At 38.8% G+C, this 19,038-nt stretch overlaps 1 protein-coding gene and 1 non-coding gene across 3 annotated transcripts in view; both read right to left on the reverse strand.

Moving 5' to 3' along the window:
• Window positions 1-19,038, reverse strand: part of ASB3 (ankyrin repeat and SOCS box containing 3) — a 111,558-nt gene that overhangs the window by 54,322 nt on the left and 38,198 nt on the right. For both annotated transcript variants that reach the window (XM_055120080.1, XM_055120081.1), the window contains one exon: window positions 18,852-19,010. In XM_055120080.1, the coding sequence (XP_054976055.1) occupies window positions 18,852-19,010 (159 nt within the window). The remainder of the gene's footprint in view (window positions 1-18,851; window positions 19,011-19,038) is intronic.
• On the reverse strand, window positions 12,271-12,373 carry LOC129400516 (U6 spliceosomal RNA). Its single transcript, XR_008627744.1, has one exon. It is a non-coding gene; the product is annotated as a U6 spliceosomal RNA (small nuclear RNA).

The following is a 19,038-nucleotide window of genomic DNA, read 5'->3' on the forward strand; positions in this document are numbered from 1 at the left end:
ATATCTTATTTTTAAGTTAAAAGTCACTTTACCAAGGAAATAAGAAAAGTATTTCCAAGCTAAGTAACACTCCTAAGAAACAATCAATCTAAAGTCAATCTAGTTTTGGGTGGAAGCATGACAGAGAAAGAAAATCTGCTTCAAATCTAATTCATACATCATTACATCATATCAGTGATTGCTGGCAAAAGTCCTTCTATAACCAGATCCTGTTGAAAGATTACCAGATTGCTAACTTGATATATGAAGCTGAATGAAGATGTTTGTTATTCAAGAATTCGGCTGACCTTACAAAATTGAAAGTTGAAAAACTTTTATTCGGGTCATTAAATACACTTTAAAAGTCAGACAAAAGAAAAACTGCTTTTACTTTTTAATATCATACATAAATTATCTAATGTCTACATCTCTAGTGAAAACATTTCCCAATTATAAAAAACTGAAACCAACACATGAGTAGATAAATAGCATTTTATTGCTATTTCTAATTATTTCAGGGTGATTATTAGCCATTAAATCTGCTTTTAAAAATTAATGACTCAGAAAAGTGTATTTAAAGCTTACAACCACTACTAAAGTATCCCCTTTGAAAAAGTTAGATTAACTTCTTGTGTTTACATAACAAATTAACAAAATAAAGGTAGGAAAACCATACCGACATATTGTACATTATGGATGACTAAAAAATATTTATAGAGAAAATTAAAAAGAATTAGACTTGACTTCCTATCTATTGGTCTCCTTAGCCACTACAAAAATGTGCTCCTGGGATGCGGGTGAATTCTCTGGAACATAGGCTTTGCAAGTTGGAGCCCAAAGACCAAGCCCTGACACCACAAGGCTTCCCCAGGCATTACCGGAAGGAGTTCCTGAGCACAGAGACAGGAATAGTCACTGAGCACCACCAGGTGTGGCCCCAAAACATCCTCTGCTTAATGTCAACTGAGATTAAGGTGATAAACAACTGGTTTCTCCTCATGTGTTTGTTTTGGGTTCTGGGGTCACACCTGACAGAATGCTGGGGTTACGCCTAACTCTGTGCTCAGAGGTCACTCCTGGCAGTGCTTGGGAGAACCATATGCAGGGCTGGGGGCTAGAATCTGGGTCGACTACATAGAAGGCAAGCACCCGTACCACTGTATTATCTCTCAGGCCACTAACAAATAATAGACTGGACACATTTTTTAAATAATAACTAAAAAAAGTCATATTTTTCAAGGGACCGATGAGAGAGACAGTTGAAAGAACAAGAGTACCTGTATCACATGCAGAAGCCCTAGGTTCAATCCCTAGCACTGCATGGTCCTCAGCACTGCCAGGAGTGACCCCACCCCTTCAGACATTCACCAGGAGTAGCCCCCAAGCTGAGATGGATACATCCGGAAACAAAATAAAGCAATAAACTGTCACTGTCACTGTCATCCCGTTGCTCATCGATTTGCTCGATCGGGCACCAGTAACATCTCCATTGTGAGACTTGTTCTTACTGTTTTTGGCATATCTAATACGTCACGGGGAGCTTGCCAGGCTCTGCCGTGCGGGCGAGATACTCTCGGTAACTTGCCAGGCTGTCCGAGAGGGGCGGAGGAATCAAACCCAGATCGGCCATGTGCAAGGTGAACGCCCTACCCACTGCGCTACTGCTCCAGCCCAAAGCAATTAAAAGATAGCAATATTTGTCTCTTCTGAAAAATGTTTCCTTTTCAAACTGACTAGGCTTTGAAATTAGACTTCAGGATATGACAATATAATGTTAAACAGCGATTCTGCCATCAACTATCTTAAGAATGACAAAATATATCAGGGAACTTTTATTGGCATTAAACAACAGACAGAAGACTGAGTCTTATGAAAAGAGAAACACTTGAGGTTTCCCCACAATCACCTACGGCTACATTTATTATTTTTTTTATTGTAGTTCGGGCAGTTTAAATTCAAGCTAAGCCAGGGTCAGACTGAAGAGTGACTACTCCAAACAGAGAAAACAGCTGCAGCAAAATTCAGCAGTCCACTGAGCTAAGGAAACAATATCCATTTTCTGGGTTTGGGGACACAACCCAGAGAGCTGAGGGCACTGTGTTCAAAGGTCCCCGGCTAGGGACCATATGCAGTGCCGGGTGCTGCCAATAAGGGAAGTGCCTTAACCTCTGTACTACCTCTCCAGTCCAGGAAGCTGAAATATGTTTAAATAGTTGAAATTTGTGGAGCAAGGTCCCAGAGAAAAGAAAACTACCAAGGAGAGACACCAATATATAAGTTCTTCGAGAATCCCTGACTAAGGTTTGGGTCACACACACGGGCAAGAGGATACTTCCCAGATGATGGCTCAAGAATTAGAAGTGGAAGAATTGAGTCAGATTAAGGTGCTGAGTTGACAGAACCCCAGGAGGCCCAGCCAGGTCACTGCAGCAAACCAAATACCTCATTAACACCCTGGGGATCTACCTATCTCTCTATCCAAGAGAGGCCAATGTCTAAGAACCACATCTGGGAGCTGTTTGATCTCTCTGACCTGACTAAACCTAAAATAAACCCTAACAAGAACAGAAAAGGGGCAGAGGTAGGAAGCTGATAGGCTTAGACAATACCTTCAGTTCTCTCCAGATATAGCCACAAGACAAAACCAAATCAAATCAAATTCAATGTGGCAGAAAAGAAATCAACATCTCTCAGAGGAAGGGAAAGAATTCACATCTCTGTAACGCATGATCCACAATGTCTGGCCTACAAATGAAAGTAGCCAACAGAGACTGCAACATGGCCCAGATGTGAGATTTAACAGATCAGTTGAAGGACTTATTGGGAATATGTCCTCAAATTTCAAGAAAAATATGTTCGAAGATTTCCCTAATACGTGCTATCCAGACTGGAGAGATAGCATAGAGGGTAGGGCATTTGACTTGCACGCAGCTGATCCGGGTTCTATTCCTCCATCTCTCTCTCGGAGAGCCCGGCAAGCTACCAAGAGTATCCCGCCCGCACAGCAGAGCCTGGCAAGCTATCTGTGGCATATTCAATATGCCCAAAACAGTTACAAGTCTTACAATGGAGACGTTACTGGTGCCCATTCGAGCAAAATCAATGAACAGCGGAATGACAGTGCTAAAGTGCTATCCAGATAGGTATGCACAGAGACTCTAAGCAAAGAAACAAAACCATTAAAAATTAAAAAACTAAGGGCCAGCAAGACAGTACATGCCCACCAAAAGGCAAATTCCCCTCCATACAGTTCACTGGATTCTCCCAATTCACACCCGCCATTCCAAATCTGTGGTTGGAACCTAAGGTTTGTTCTCAATTAATATAGGCTGCTTCCTCATTGTATAACTGAGACTTAAACCTGAAAGCTTTATAACTTTCCACATGGTGATTCAATAAAAGAATAAATTAATAAAAAATATATTAGCTGTTTCCTCATTTTGTTCATTTATACCTCACATATGAGTGACATTACTCTGCTTATCTTTCTCCATCTGAATTATTTCACTTAGCATAATACTTGCCAGTTCCTCCATGTAGTACAGAGCAGGGCTTCATCTTTCGGGCTAGAGACAGTGCAGTATAGGTACAAGGTCCTTGCAAAGGACCAGAGAACTCTGGGTTGACCCTTGACAGTGCAATATGGTCCATAACACCTGCAGAAGTGATCCCTGAGCACAGAGCCAAGATACAGCCCTAAGCACCACCACGTATGGCCCCAAAACAAAAAACAAAACAAAGCAAAAATCTATCTTGGCTATTAAACCTCTATCAGATATATGGTGCCAAGCAGATTTCTCCCATTCAGCAAGATGTCTTTTTGTCTTAATGATAATTTCTTCTTCTGCAGTGTAAAAGCTTTCTGAGGTGATGTTATACACCTGTTTATTTTTTGCTTTTGTCTTCCTAGGCAACAGAGTCTAATTCCCCTCATTAAAGACAGAGGCTGAAAGCCCTCAAACCATCAGGATCTGGCTCTCAGCAGTTAAAAATATTTCCTTTGCTTTACCTCTTTCCTCTTTTTTTCTCCCCAAGTGCTTCTCTTCCTTAATTCTTTACCATATATTCAGTCCTAAAGGTCCTCTGGAGATTTAAACAGTGTAACTCACAGACACCTTCAGTCAGTCACCACGGAGCTCCAAAGAGGCTTAAGGGCTACTCCTCCGGAGAATTCCAGGGGAGAGAGGAGCTCTCTCCAGGAGCTTTTCAGTGTGACATTTGTTTTCTAATAAGAACGTTAAGAAGATTCACAAAAGATTCACAGAGTTTTAATAAGAGCAATATTAACAGACACAATTCCAGTTTGAAAGAAGGACTGAAAGAGACAGGAAATGAAAAGAAGCTGCTGGTCCTGGGAGATTCTGTTTCCAATGAGTATGTACTTCTCATCCCTCTCCCACCAACCTTGGCAACTAACCTATTCTGTCTCCATGGAATTGCTTATTCTGGACATTCAGGAGTGACAAATGGGATCACACAATATATGCCCTTTCAGTCTGGCTTTTTTTTCACATATCAAAATTTTCAAGGTTCATGTCATAGCATACTCCATAATAGAACATCATATGCACTTATGGCTAAATAATATTCAACAGTATAATAATATTCAATGGCAGAAAGATATACCACTATTTATTTCCTCCATTCATCAGCTGATAGACATTTGGGTTATTTCTAATTTTTGAATACTATGAAAAATCCCGCTATACACATTTGTGTAAGAGATTTTTTGCCTTGTACTACTGTCTCTCATGCAGAAGTTTTTGTGTGAAAATGTTTTCTAGTCTGTTGGAAAGAAATTTCTTTTTCCCAACAATGTAGTAATACCAACTTTCTTTGGTTTAAAAGTATTTTCCAGGGGCTGGAGCGATAGCACAGCAGGTAGGGCATTTGCCTTGCACAAGACTGGCCCAGGTTCGATTCCCAGCATTCCATATGGTGCCCTGAGCACCGCCAGGGGTAATTCCTGAGTGCACAGCCAGGAGTGACCCAAAAAGCAAAAAAAAAAAAAAATTAAAATTAAAATTAAAAAGTATTTTCCAATTCACATAATTCTGAATTATGTGAAAAATGGTTTGCAAATATTAAAAAATAGAAGAAAATTTACACATACTAAGATGAACATATGAGAAAGATTCTCTAAGATATTTTGAAGAAAAGCTAGAGAAGATGAATAAAAAGAATAACTACTTCATGTGTGTCCATAACTATGGCAAGACATTTCTGCCACAAGAATCATATATTCCCATACATTCTTGCATCTAAATTAGTAGTAGCATGATCATAATTATCTCTTCACCAAAATTTTCAAGTACCACGCACAAATGAGCATCTGTGCACAAGATGGCACCTGAGAACAAAGGAAAGTTGACTCAAATCTTACAAATATACTGCATTCTTTTACAGCACCATTATCAATCCTGACAGATGCTTAAAACATCATTGGCCACTGACCCATTAAACATCTTATTTTATAATCAATATATAAATATGTAAAACAGGTAACAAACATCATATGAAGTAAAACTGATAAAATACAAAATTAAAAGAGGCATAAGAGCTGTCAAGATTGTGGGTTGTAGGTGGGGAGGGGAGGGTAGGAGAGGGAATCGGAACACTGGTGGGGGATTGATGATGAAATGGTGTATGTCAAAAGTCCGACTATGACTAACTTTGTATAACTTTGGGGGGAAAAAAGGCATAAGAATCAGAGTAAGAATCAGTGAAAAGCAGAAATTAGTGAGTTCAGACTTCAACAAAATGAAAAATATATGCATAGCTTTACGTATGAAAACCAGAAAATTTTTATACTAATTTTACATTATGTACATAATGTACAAAATTTGTACATTAGTTTTAAAATTAATAAATTAATGTAATTTTGAGGAGCCATAATAGTATTACTGCCTTTTCAAAAAGTATTCTGCTTTAGACATATGCACATGAATATTTATGTCAAATTATATGTGTTTTCCTTCAAAATAATGGCAAAGTCAGAAAGATTACAGGTTTTGGGATTTTTGTTTATGTTTGGGGGGGGAGTTCTTGAGTTTGGGCGCTCTGCATTCAGGGATCACTCCTGGTGGAACTCCAGAGACCCATATGTGGTGCCAAAGGTCAAATCCTGGTTGGCCCCATGGAAGCAGGTGCCCTACCCATCATCCTCTCGCTCTGGCCCAGGAGCATGCCCTGTGCATGCAAAAATTCCAGGTTGGACTTCTGGCACCTCATGGTCTCCTGAGCACCACCTAGGTCAAACCCTGAGCAGCAAGTCAGGAGCTGCCTCTGAACTCTGTCTCATGTAGCCCCAGAGCAAACAAAATAGCAGTGGAGAGCACTGAAACTGAAACAAAATTGGTCCAAAGTTGCAAACTGCTGATGCTGAGTGTTAAATACAAGGGGGAAAAAATTGCAATATTTTTCTCTATACTTTAGTATATATTGAAATTCATCATCGTCGTCGTCATCATCATCATCATCCCACTGATCGTCGAATTTCTCGAGTGATCTCAATAACATCTCCATTCGTCCAAGCCTGAGATTTTAGAAGCCTCTCATTATTTGTCCTTCCCAACGATGCTGCTGAGGCTCTTTCAGGGTCAGGAGAATGAGACCCAGTTTGTTACTGGTTTTGGCATATTAATACACCATGGGAACCTTGCAAGGCTCTCCCATCTGAGCAGGAAACTCCCAGTAGTTTGCCAGGTTCTCCCAGCGAAGTAGGCTATAGCACAGTGGGTAAGGCTGGAGCTATAGCACAGTGGGTAGGGCGTTTGCCTTGCACAAGGCTGGCCAGGTTCAATTCCCAGCATCCCATATGGTTCCCTGAGCACTGCCAGGAGTAATTCCTGAGTGCAGAGCCAGGAGTAACCCCTGTGCACTGCCGGGTATGACCCAAAAAGCAAAAAAAATATTGAAATTAATCTGTGAAATTAAAAAACTTTTAAATCTATCACAAATTTCAGAGATGACTTCAAATGAGAATTCCAGAAACATTCTGAATACATGAAAAATTCTTGATGTGTATTAAAGCTAACCCTAAGTTAAAAAAAAAATAAAGAGACTAGAGAGACAGTACAAAGGTCAAGGCATATAAGTCAGAGATTCAACAAGAAATCTCTCAGAAGAGAGTACAGAACAACATGTCATAGCCCTGCCACAAGACCCTGCTGCGCCAGGCTGTTTCACTTAAGGCAATGGGGGCGCTCAGGTGAGGCCCCTCCCCACCCCAAAGGAGCCAGAACTCAACCACTGCCAGGCTCACGGCCGCTCTCCACATGCTTGGAAGGCCTCACCCATGAGTGAATCTATTCCTGGACCACGCAGCTGCGACATCTCATATTTTCTTTACACCACTATTATTCCAAGAGTAGCACACCACATTTGTTGGGGTTTAAAGTAGAAGCCAGTCAATCTTAGGGGAAAATATATTTATACATACATATATACATGTGTACATATATATGTGTGTGTGTGTGTGTATATATATATATATATATATATATATATATATATATATATATAAGCACACAGGTCAACCTTTAACAACATGTTAGTAATCTCTTATGGAAGGACCTAATGGCTCCTGAATAAAATACAACAATCTTCATACACTTTCCCCCAAGAAACCATTTTTGGATCATTTTTCACGGATTATTCATAACAAACAATACAAAATAAATTATTTTGGTTCTGCTTAGGGGGCAGGGGTTGAGGTTCGGGATGGAAACATCTGAAATATGGTGGTGGGAAGGCATAATGGTGGTGGGATTGGTATTTGAATATTAAATGCAATCAAATATTGTGAACTACTTTATAAAAATAATTTTTAATTTTAAAAAAAGGGTCAAGGTGTCTGCCCTGTATGCAGCTGACCCTGAATCTATCCATAGCAACACATGTGGTCCTCCATGCACCACCATGAGCAACAACTGAGCACAGAACCACGAGTAAGCCCTATGTACCAAAAACAGAAAGAGAGAGACAGGGAGTGAGAGAGAGAGGGAGAAAGAGAGAGAGAGAGAGAGAGAGAGAGAGAGAGAGAGAGAGAGAGAGAGAAGAGAGAGAGAGAGAGAGAGAGAGAGAGAGAGAGAGAGAGAGAGAGAGAGAGAGAGAGAGAATAAAACCCTCTCTGGAGGCTGGAGCAATCGCAGCAGGTAGGATGCCTGTCTTGCATGCAATCATCCCAGGTCTAATCCCCGTCACTGCATATACAGCCCCCCAAAAAAATAAGAGTGGGTCCCCTGAGCACCGCCAGGAGTAATTCCTGAGTGTAGAACCAGGAGTAAACCCTGTGCACCGCGGGGTGTGACCCAAAACGCAAAAAAAAAAAACAAACTAAGAGTGACCCCTGAGCACAGAGCCAGGAGTAACCCTGAACACAGCTGGGTGTCACACAAAAGCAATAACAAACAAAAAAACTACCTGAATACCATCCTATTTAGACACTAAAATTATTTGAGTCATGCTGTATATATTTGTTTTAAAATACATTAAAACCTAAAGAAACTGGGAAAGTGAGACAAGAAAGCAGATCAATCTATAGCAAAATAACAGTAATTAGAACAGAACTAACCTTTATTAACAGTTTCTCTTACAGAATTATTAGAGTTTGTCTTGAACTATGGTTATTATAACATCCCCAATTAGATGCTAAGTCATTAGTGCAGATACTAATAAAGACTACAGATGTCCAATCTTTACCTTATCAATGGAAGATAATGAAGAATTTATGGTGCAGCTTCCACCAACCTGTTTACAGTCCAAGCTGACTGGATAAACTAGCATTTCTTTGTTCATTCACTTCTGCATGTAGACCTGCCTAGCCTGCATGCAAAGGAGGGAAATGCTTCATATTATTTAGTAAAGGATACAGGAGACCTACCCTCATTCTGTAGTTGACGAGAATTGTACTCTCTCCAATACAGAAGTCACTCACCACACTTTTTTACTTAAATTTAAATTAATCGAAATTAAGTAACATTAAAATGTGGCTACCTCACACTAACCACATTTTAAGTGTGCAAGGCTAGTAACTATCATATTGAATAGCACAGAGAAGGCACATTTCTAAGTTCTATAGGGGAAAATAGTGGTCTAGAATTTAGAACTAAACTGAACTGAAATCTAACCTAGAATACTGGGCATATTTATCTCCAACATACATGTCTGGCAATGAAGATAGGAAGCTAGGCCATTAGTTGTGGCTCTTACAGCCTGGGTAAGCATTCAAAGAGAGAAGGAAAGTGTTATCATGGATTACCAAAGAGAAAAAGTACAGAAACATACTCTCTGGTATCACACTAGCACCTAAGAGATAGAGGCACAAGGATAAAGAATAAGGGCAAAATAAAACAGGCCATTTTGAAAGAAAGGCAGAGGTAACAGGATCTGAAAAACTTGGTGAGAGGGGAGAGACACTTATCTGCCTTTGGTCAAACAGGTATTGTCAGGGCTGGAGCGACGTGGCCAACCCGGGTTCGAATCCCAGCATCCCATATGGTCCCCTCAGCACCGCCAGGAGTAATTCCTGAGTGCAGAGCCAGGAGTAACCCCTGTGCATCGCCGGGTGTGACCCAAAAAGAAAAAAGAAAAGAGAAACAGGTATCGTCTACATGGCTTCAACTGAGACAGCAGAAAAGACAAGAACTTGTGAGGAGAGTAACGATGACAGGTCCTGCTACAGTACTGAAGAAACCTGTAAGGGCGAAAGTTTAAGAAAGCAAAAAATTATGTGAAAACATCCTTTCCTGTAATCATTTCTAGAAAAAAATAGTTTGTGAGCCATATCTGGATGTGCTGTGAGGCTGTTTCCAGCTTGAACAGTGCTGCTCAAAGGACCACACAAGCCAAGGCTTGAACCCAGCCTCCTCCAGACAGTCTGTGCTCCAGCCCTTTGAAATCTCTCTACAGCCCCATGCTCTTTTTTGCGGTGAGGAGAGGAGAGGGGTATATTTTCAGCAAACAAGTTTTTCCATTTCTCAGAGAAGAAAAGATGTTATTTAGAAAAATCTATCCTAAGTTACAAAATACTCATGAAAGGAAGTTAAGGAACTAGAAGCAGCCTTTCATGAACAAGAAACTGTAAACCAAAATCAAAGTTAAGGCATTTAGTATCACATAAAAGAAAGTTCATTAAGGCACAGACTCAAAATTAGATTCCCATCTAGGGTAAATAGGGCAGACATATGTACATGAAAGTGATAAATATAACGAGCAATAGTAAACAATAATTATTGTTTAATGCAGTGCTTATTAAAGAATAAACTTTTAAAGGAGCATTTAAAAAATGGTATTATCCTACTGGAAAAAGATCTACTTCGACTTTATTTTCTAGGGAACTGCTATACACAAGTTCTATACCAAAAGCAAAATTTTACACTTATAATAATACATTCTTTCAAAATACATTCTTTCGTTTTCCAGCTCAGATTTTTGCAGTAATCCTCACGAGAAGCCTCCTAGTGAGCACTAACGAACAGTCTGACCACAGGGTGTCCTCTCCCCTCGTTATAACAGCAGACTGTGATTTCTGAGCATCTCAGAGATAACCTATACTTTTAGTATGTTAGATTTATACATGAATCTTATATCTATTTTTAATGTCCATGTGTACTCTTCGCTATAACATATATTCTTCACTTTTCTACATATACCAATATATAGTCTTTCAATTCTGTGGGTAATATAAAACCTTCCCTATGCCTCTTTATGTAGCAACAGAAAAGGACATCTATAGGCCGCTCACCCACCACAGCGTTTTGCTGGCCCTATGGTTACACTGACATCTGGTGGCACTTCAGCTGCACTGAAAAGGGTTGTTTTTTTCTACTCTTCCTACTTTATTCTATGTGAGGATAGAATTTATCCCAGCAGCAGCATTAAAATCCTCTCCCCACCTCAATGACAGCATCTATCAGTTGTGACTCTTCACTTTAGCAAAGACAAGCAGGGATGCAGACCGCTCTCCTTTGTCTTAAGACTGTCACTGGGCAAGTAGAATTGCCCACATTTATTGACTTTATCATTAAAGTTTACAATCATATTAGTTATAAAATTAGGGTTTCCTACTAGGGTGACATAAACAAATTCAGCAACTGTAAAACAATGAATGCAATAGTATAAATTACAATGTTACAATAAAAAATTAATTTTAAAAATTAATAATCTCAAGTCTCTTAATGCCTTCAGATAGATTCCTACAATGTATTTGGTCATCTTTAATCTGAAACATGGTGAAACAAAATGTTCATATTTAAAAGTTACATTTCTGTTTTATTAAGCACCTCCAGACTGCCCAGTGACTAACAATCTTAAACATGATCAAAAACAAAAAACCCTACTAGGCTGGAGAGATAGTACAGCGAGTAGGGCATTTGCCTTACATGTGGCTGACCCAGGTTCAATTCCCAGCATCCCATATGATCCCCCAGCACCGCCGGGAGTAATTTCTGAGTGCATGAGCCAGGAGTAACCCCTGTGCATCGACGGGTGTGACCCAAAAAGAAAAAAAAAAACCTACTATCTGATAGGCAAAATTTATTATATTAAGAAAACAACAAAAAGATTGTGGTGAATATCCAATCCAATATATACTGGCACTACAAATCTCAATTCTTTGACAGAGAATGCAAATGGCCAATTCGACATCAGAAATCAATTCAGAAAAACATATCTTTAATGACAAGTCTCCAAAAACAAAAATGCAAGATATCCAATCATGTATTTTTTCCATATATGTCCCACACAGCAGTCAATAAAAACCTGACTTAGATAAAACACTTCCTAATATATGCTTTAGTACAGAAGAGAGCCCCCAGAGCAATTCCTGCTACTTCAAATAATTATTCACATTTCTGATACATTCATTGCTAGGGTTCTGCTATAGTAGTCCATTCTATAAGTATGACTTCCAGAGTACAGTTTAGAGAAAGAAATCATTACACTGAGAAACTGTGTGGATAAACTATCTTTTATCCAGAGAACTTCTATTTAACAAAAGCAATACTTCTATTTCAATAATGCTAATCAGTGACAATCATAAGCAATTAACTGGCTGTCAAAGATGATAATTACGACAAATTAAGAGGCAACTGTATTACTTATGTAAAATCACAAACCAGTAGCTACACAGGTAGAACTTCCAGCCTCTAGGTGTCACTCACTGCCTGGCTATATCACTCCACAAACAAACTACAACAATGCAATAAATTTTAAACAGTACATAACTCAATTGTGTCCCTAAGTACACTATAGTGCAGCCAACATATCTCTTTTCCTTTTCTTTTTCTTTTTAATACAGAATGCTTCACGAATTTGCCTGCCATCCTTGCACAGGGGTGTGTTCTTCTCTGTATCATGCCAATTTTAGTATATGTGCTGCTAAAGCAAACACAACCAACCTAGTTCTTGAAATGAGTCTTTGCTGATGAGAAAGCAGTGCACTGCTAAGCATTCTGACTAAAGCACCTGGATCAACACTCTGACATGTAGAGTTGCACTGTTTTGTTCCAATCAAAAGGAACAGAGAATGTACTCAGCCAGAAGGGAGGGGGGAAGCTCATCTAGGCTGAGATACAAGGATATACTATTTAATAGCATAAACCATCAGATTAGTATATACTAGAATATAAATATGGTAATCAAAAATCATTGATGTGGACTTCTAATTTTAATACCCAAACATAAAAAGTTCTCTTTATTCTTCCTTGAAGCTTTCTTATCAACTAATCCAAAATCATCAAGAAAAATGAGAAATACAGCACACTCTCCATTTTCAACAAAATGACAATCCAACTTTAAAAAAAAACCCTATCAAAAGCAGTGATAGAACAGGGGTGGTGGGAGTGGGGGGGATGATAAAAGAGCTTTCCCTAAATTGGAGCACATTCTAGGTATTTATGAAATAATAGTGGTAAACAATGTTCCATCTAGATATTTTCAGGAAGCTTACAAAGAAAGTTAATAGTGCCATTCTGGGGTGAAAACATAAATTTTCAAGCAAAAGGAAAAGATCTGTGAGTGGGCAGCAAGTCTTTCACTGATCACAGATAAGTAAATCAAGTAATCAGTCTAAACAAAGTCAAACTATAGAAGAGAGGTCACAATGCAAACCCATGCCCAAGGGTTAAAGATAAGAGCTAAACAAATTCACACTTACCCTAAGACAAAAGGGAACAGGATCCAGTTTGGAATGTGGCACTAACTCCTTCCTTAAAGCCTCCTGAGGGCTGGAGTGACAGTACAGGTGCTAGGCTGACCTTGGTGTGATCCCCCACACATGTTCCCTGGAGCACCACAAGGAGAAGAGTGACCCCTGGGCACAGATTAAGATAGACCCTCCCTGAGCACCACCAGCTGCAGCCAAAACACAAAAGCGTAAAAATAATAAAAGCTGAATAGAAGTGGTGAGGGTGGGCATCCTTGTCTTGTCCCTGATCTTAGGGAAAAGGCCCTCAGTTTTTCCCCATTGAGGATAATGCTTGCCATAGGCTCCATGGCTTGGAAGCCAGCCTTATTAATGCTGGGGAAAAAGGCAGTTCAGATAGAGAAGGAAACACCAAGTAAAATGTGGTTAGAGGACTCGCTCAGGAAGGGAGATGCGTGCTGAAAGTAGACTACAGATTGAACACGATGGCTACTCAGTACCCCTATTTCGAACCACAACACCCAAAAAGAGAGAGAGAACAAAAGGGAATGCCCTGCCACAGAGGTGGGGTGGGGCGGGGAGGGGGGATGGGACTGGGGGTTGGGAGGGATACTGGGTTCACTGGTGGTAGAGAATGGACACTGGTGGAGGGATGGGTGCTCGAACATTGTATGAGGGAAACACAAGCATGAAAATGTGTAAATCTGTAACTGTACCCTCATGGTGATTCACTAATTTAAAAATAAATAAATTTGATAAAAAATAATAATAAAATAAATAAAAAATAAAAAGCTGAATAACAAAAACCTCAAGATGAGTTCTACAAAACAGCAAGGAAAACGACATTAAAAGATTTAAAACATGGGGCTGGAGAAATAGCACAGCGGGTAGGGCCTTTGCCTTGCATATGGCTGACCCGAGTTCAATTCCCAGCATCCCAAATGGTCCCCTGAGCACCGCCAAGAGTAATTCCTGAGTGCAGAGCCAGGAGTAACCTCTGTGTATCGCCGGGTGTGACCCCCCAAAAAAAAATTTAAAACAAACATAAAACATTTTAAGGTATAGAGAAAATGAGTAGTGGCAAAAAAAAAGACAACAATATTATTACAAACTGAATGAAAATATGGCTAACCATGATAGTACTTTTTTAAAAAACATACTGTGAAACAGATATTAAAAAACAGATTGTGAAAACAGATATGACACTGATGTGTAAACATCCTAGTAAAGTACAGCTAGATTATATAAAAACCATGCAACATAAGCTTGAATATTTTAGATGAGACCTGGAAAAATTAAATCCATCACCAAAATCCAGGTAAATATTTTATAATTCCCAAAAGATTTGCTGAAATAAATAAAACCTGGATTTCTCTGTTAAAAGGAAACACAGATGGAGAAAACCAAGTTCACACATGAAAAAGCAACATTAGCAAATGAGCTTACCCAGGACAGGAGGGGAGAGAAAGGGACATTGGAGGAGTGAAAGGGTACTCCGGCGCTGGACATAATAATACATAATAAAGCTCAAAATTTCTTAGCACCTCAAAAAACAGTCTGTATGAACAATCACTTATCTATAAAGATATGAGTGCAAAGTAAATTTTGCAAAGTGTTCTTTTTCAATTCAGGAAGGCATCTGCTAGCAGAGTCAGAGCTCAGTATGCCATAAGGCCTAAAGCGTGACATGGCACAGTTAAATATTGACATGGGAAGCCTTACATAACACTGACTATCAAATACTTTATCTTTATTAAACATTACTGCTATGTTTTAACATTAAAGGTTACAAGGAGCAAATAAAAGAAAAACAATCCATCAAAAGCCAAAACTTCATGCTGTGAAATTCCCATAAAAACTCTTCTAGGGCCAGGGATGTGACTCAGTGCTGGAACATTTGTCTTGCACGTATGAGACCTTAGGTTTGATTACTGGCAGTGCAAAAAAGAAAAGTCTATATTCTAACTAAAAATAGTCTCACGGACAGGGAATAGTTCAAAGGGCTGCAGAACATGCTATGTAGGTTGAATCCCAGCTCTGCATGGTCCACCTTGAGCACTGTGCTGGGAGTGGCCTTCAAACAATATTGGGTATGGCCCAAATACCAAAAAGGAAAAAATTAAAAATTATTCAATGAAGCCAAACTTGGTTGGACTTCAGGCTCTGTTTATCAGTATTGTTTTTTATACAGCAAAATTTAAAAATATCAATTTTTAAAATTAGCTAAATTTTAGCTAATTAGCTGAAAATTAGTTGAATTTTCTCTTTGAATCTGCTGTTTTTCAAAATAATTCTATAGCTTCTTCTGAAACAGGCTTACAAATGTATCCTTAGAACATTTGTTACACTTATACAAAGAGCCAAGGGAAAGGGAGAGAGGAATAGACAGAGCAAGGAAGGCTACAAGGAAAAAGGAGGCAGTCTCTTGGTTAAAAAATCAACTTTACATTAGCAAAAAATGTAATACAAGATCATTTTTACATTAGAAAACAAGGAAAAGCCTCTGAATTTCCTCTGGCACCACATCTGGTCCCCCAAGCACCGCCAGGGAGGGGGGATAGGGGTGGAGGAAGATTAAGAGACAGTCTAGTTTGTTCCATTCCTTAAGAGATTCAAATTTTCTTTCATAAAAGAATCTTTTCTCCTTACAGACTGAAACAGAGATCTTTATGGCTATTTAAAAGTGGTAGAAGAAGGCAAGTAAGGTCCAACAGCGTTGGTGGAGGGACAGTGGTACTTTGTTGTGAATATGGTATGGAAACTGGTACTTTGAAGAGATGTGAAATTTTATGAAGAGATGTGTGTTTTAAAGGAGATGATAAAACACAGGCTCCTTTAAACTGGGCCAGAAAGATTAACACAGTAGTGAGGGAACTTGCCATGCACACAGCCAACCTGGGTTCAATTCCTGGCGTCCCATATGGTCCCCCAAGCAAACCAGGAGTAATTCCTGAGTAAAAGCCAGGAGTAACCCTTGAACACTGCTGGATGTGGCCCCACGCCCCCAAAAATATATAAATAAGGTAATGGTTATTCCCCACCCCCTAAAAAATGTGGTATAAAAAGAGATATGCAAAGTAGATTGCTTAAATTATTACCAGGTACTTATACAACATAATAAAATCGAAGCTCAGATCACATTAAAGAGTTATAGTTCCATTTTTCAACTTCATATCCTTGCAAAGCTAAAGCTGTAATTTTTCCTTTTTAAAAGAAGTACCCTGTCTGCTTCCAAACAAAACCTAATATAAGTGACAAAGTACTTATGCACTTAGAAGTACTACATGTGTTTATCTCCTTAGACTTTAAAATCTCTGCCTGGGTCAATTGGTTTTTGTATTATCCAATATAAAACAATTTAAGATGGCAAATTTGCTTTCAAAAAAACTAAATATACACATTACTAAAAGAAGTGATTTAAAGTATTCACTGAATTGAATAATTTTTAACATAAAAAAAGCAACATAAATATATCCTAGTTTTTCCTTGCACTTACAATAAGCACAACATTGAATTTCACAAACGGGTCTATGATATATGTATTTGGTTTGGGATCACACCCAACGATGCTCAGGGGTTACTTCTGGCTTTACCTCTAGGAATTAGTCCTGGTGGTGCTTGGCGGACCCTATGGGAATAAAACCCAGGTCAATTATATGCAAAGCAAGTACCCTTTCAGCAGCACTATCTCTTCAGCCCCAAGGAACTACAGTCTTTTAAAATTAATGGAATTTTAATGTCTTTTGAGATATTCCTAAGTATTCCACAAGGATATAGAGTTTCAAATCAGTGTTTTTACAACTTCCTTATTTGTAAAAGTGGAAATAATAATAATAGTACATATAACAGAGTACATGATGAAAATTAAATAACTAGTTGATTGAGACACTTGATATAGGGCATGGCAAACACTCAACTCAATATATGCAGTCGTTGCTACTAACATAGTAACTGCCAACAATACCTTCCTCTGTCATCCCAGGGAGACTTTTTTAAAACCTGCTTTTAATACTTTCGGCACTTTACTTATACTTTATAGAACTTTATTTGCTCAGTCATATATATGCTAGACTTCTTGAAAATATAGCTAGAATGGATACTGTACATATTTATAAGCACACAGAATATTAAAAGTAGGTTAAATGTAATTGTGGGGGCGAAACCTTTATATAAGAAAGCAAACTTCCCTCTAGGAAAGGGGGGGGAAAATCTTTATATTAGAAAACAATCTCAGGGCAGGAGCATTAGAACAGTGGGTAGGGCGCTTGCCCTGGGTGTGAGCATTCTGGGTGGAACCCGGAACCCCACACAGTCCCCCAAGTCCCCTCAGGAGTGATCCCTAAACACAAAGCCAGGAATAAACTCTGGGCACTGCTGAGTGTAGCCCAAATACCAAAAATTAATTATTAATTAAAGAAAGAAAGCAATGCCCTCTCTAAGAAATTTGAACCATATTACAGAACATTGTCCCTGAATCATCTTCAAAACAGCACTTTTTTACATATTCAAAATTAATAACTTTAGTAAAGGATTAAATTTTTTTGACGGATGTGGCAAGAAACTATCTCATTTAAATAGTTTTCCTGCTAGAAATGTATAAACTTTCTAAGGAAAGAAACATCAGAAAGACACAAATTGAGAGATACCATATAAATAAATGCTATTTATTTATATGGTATAAATATAAAAATTATAAAATATTTAAAAAATAAGTATTGAAAAATTCCAAATTACAACTGACTAAAGAAACATGGCAACTAAAAGTAAAAGGTGACCCTGGTTGGGAACCTTGAACATATTTCTTTTTTCTTTTATAGTAAATTAGTGGAACAACTGCCAAAATTGAATAAAAATCTGTAAATGAAAGCATTGTATCTATTTACATTCTGGCTTTTGACCACTGTATGACAGCAATAGGAAATTCACACTGATTTCTGGGTTGAAGAGACAGTACAGCAGGTAGGGCAGTTGCCTTATTTATGTGTACCCCAGTGCCCCATATGATCCTAGGTTCAATCTCCAGCACCCCTTGTGGTCTCCTAAGCCCCAACAGAAGTGATCCCTGAGTACTGAGCCAGGAGTCAGTTTTCAGTACCACTGGTTGTGATCCATAAACAAAACAAAGTCCAAAAAACTTTTCAGATTTTTTTAATGCCAAGAAAAATTAAAAGCAGATACAAAACTTTCAGAAGTAAGCTTATAACTGCTGCTGTTTAAGCTCTACCTGGCCCTCCTAGTAACAATAAGAACAACGGTAATTGTGACTAAAATTCAGAATCACTTTATACTTCAACTATTTCTGGGCTAGAGAGATAGTACAGAGGAGAGTACGTTGTGCCTGCATGAGACAAACCCAGGTTCAGTAACCAGCACCACATACAATTCCCCCAGGCTCCTCCTGGAATGATCCCTGAGCACAACTGAGCGTGCCCAAAACCATAAATAAAGAAATTGTGTGTGTGTGTGTGTGTGTGTGTGTGTGTGTGTGTGTGTGTGTGTGTGTGTGTGTTTGCAAATGCTACCACCAAAGGGTGGAAAATAATGAGGAAATCTTGAAAAGTATCTCTTTGGTTTCAGAATCAGAGTCACTGCAACATTTGCCAAAGAACAGACTATAAGTACAAAAAGCTGGTAGGGATGTTTTGAATGCAAGGGGAAGCAGGGCTCCAATTTTAACTAACTTAATAAGTAAGTGAATAAATAGTACTGCAAATAGTTCCTTCACCTAAGAACAGTGGTGTGGTTTCCTCTGAAGTAGTCACATTCGGGTCTGCACCAGCTTCTAAAAGCATCTTTACAATCTTCCAATGGCCTTGACTTGAAGCAAGATGCAATGCACAAACGCCTTCAAAAGTCTTTGTCTTAATGTAGTTTTCAGATGAATCTAGACAAAAAAAAAAAATCAAAGCTCA

The sequence above is a fragment of the Sorex araneus genome, chromosome X (genome assembly GCF_027595985.1).
Source record: "Sorex araneus isolate mSorAra2 chromosome X, mSorAra2.pri, whole genome shotgun sequence".
NCBI classification, from domain to species: domain Eukaryota; kingdom Metazoa; phylum Chordata; class Mammalia; order Eulipotyphla; family Soricidae; genus Sorex; species Sorex araneus.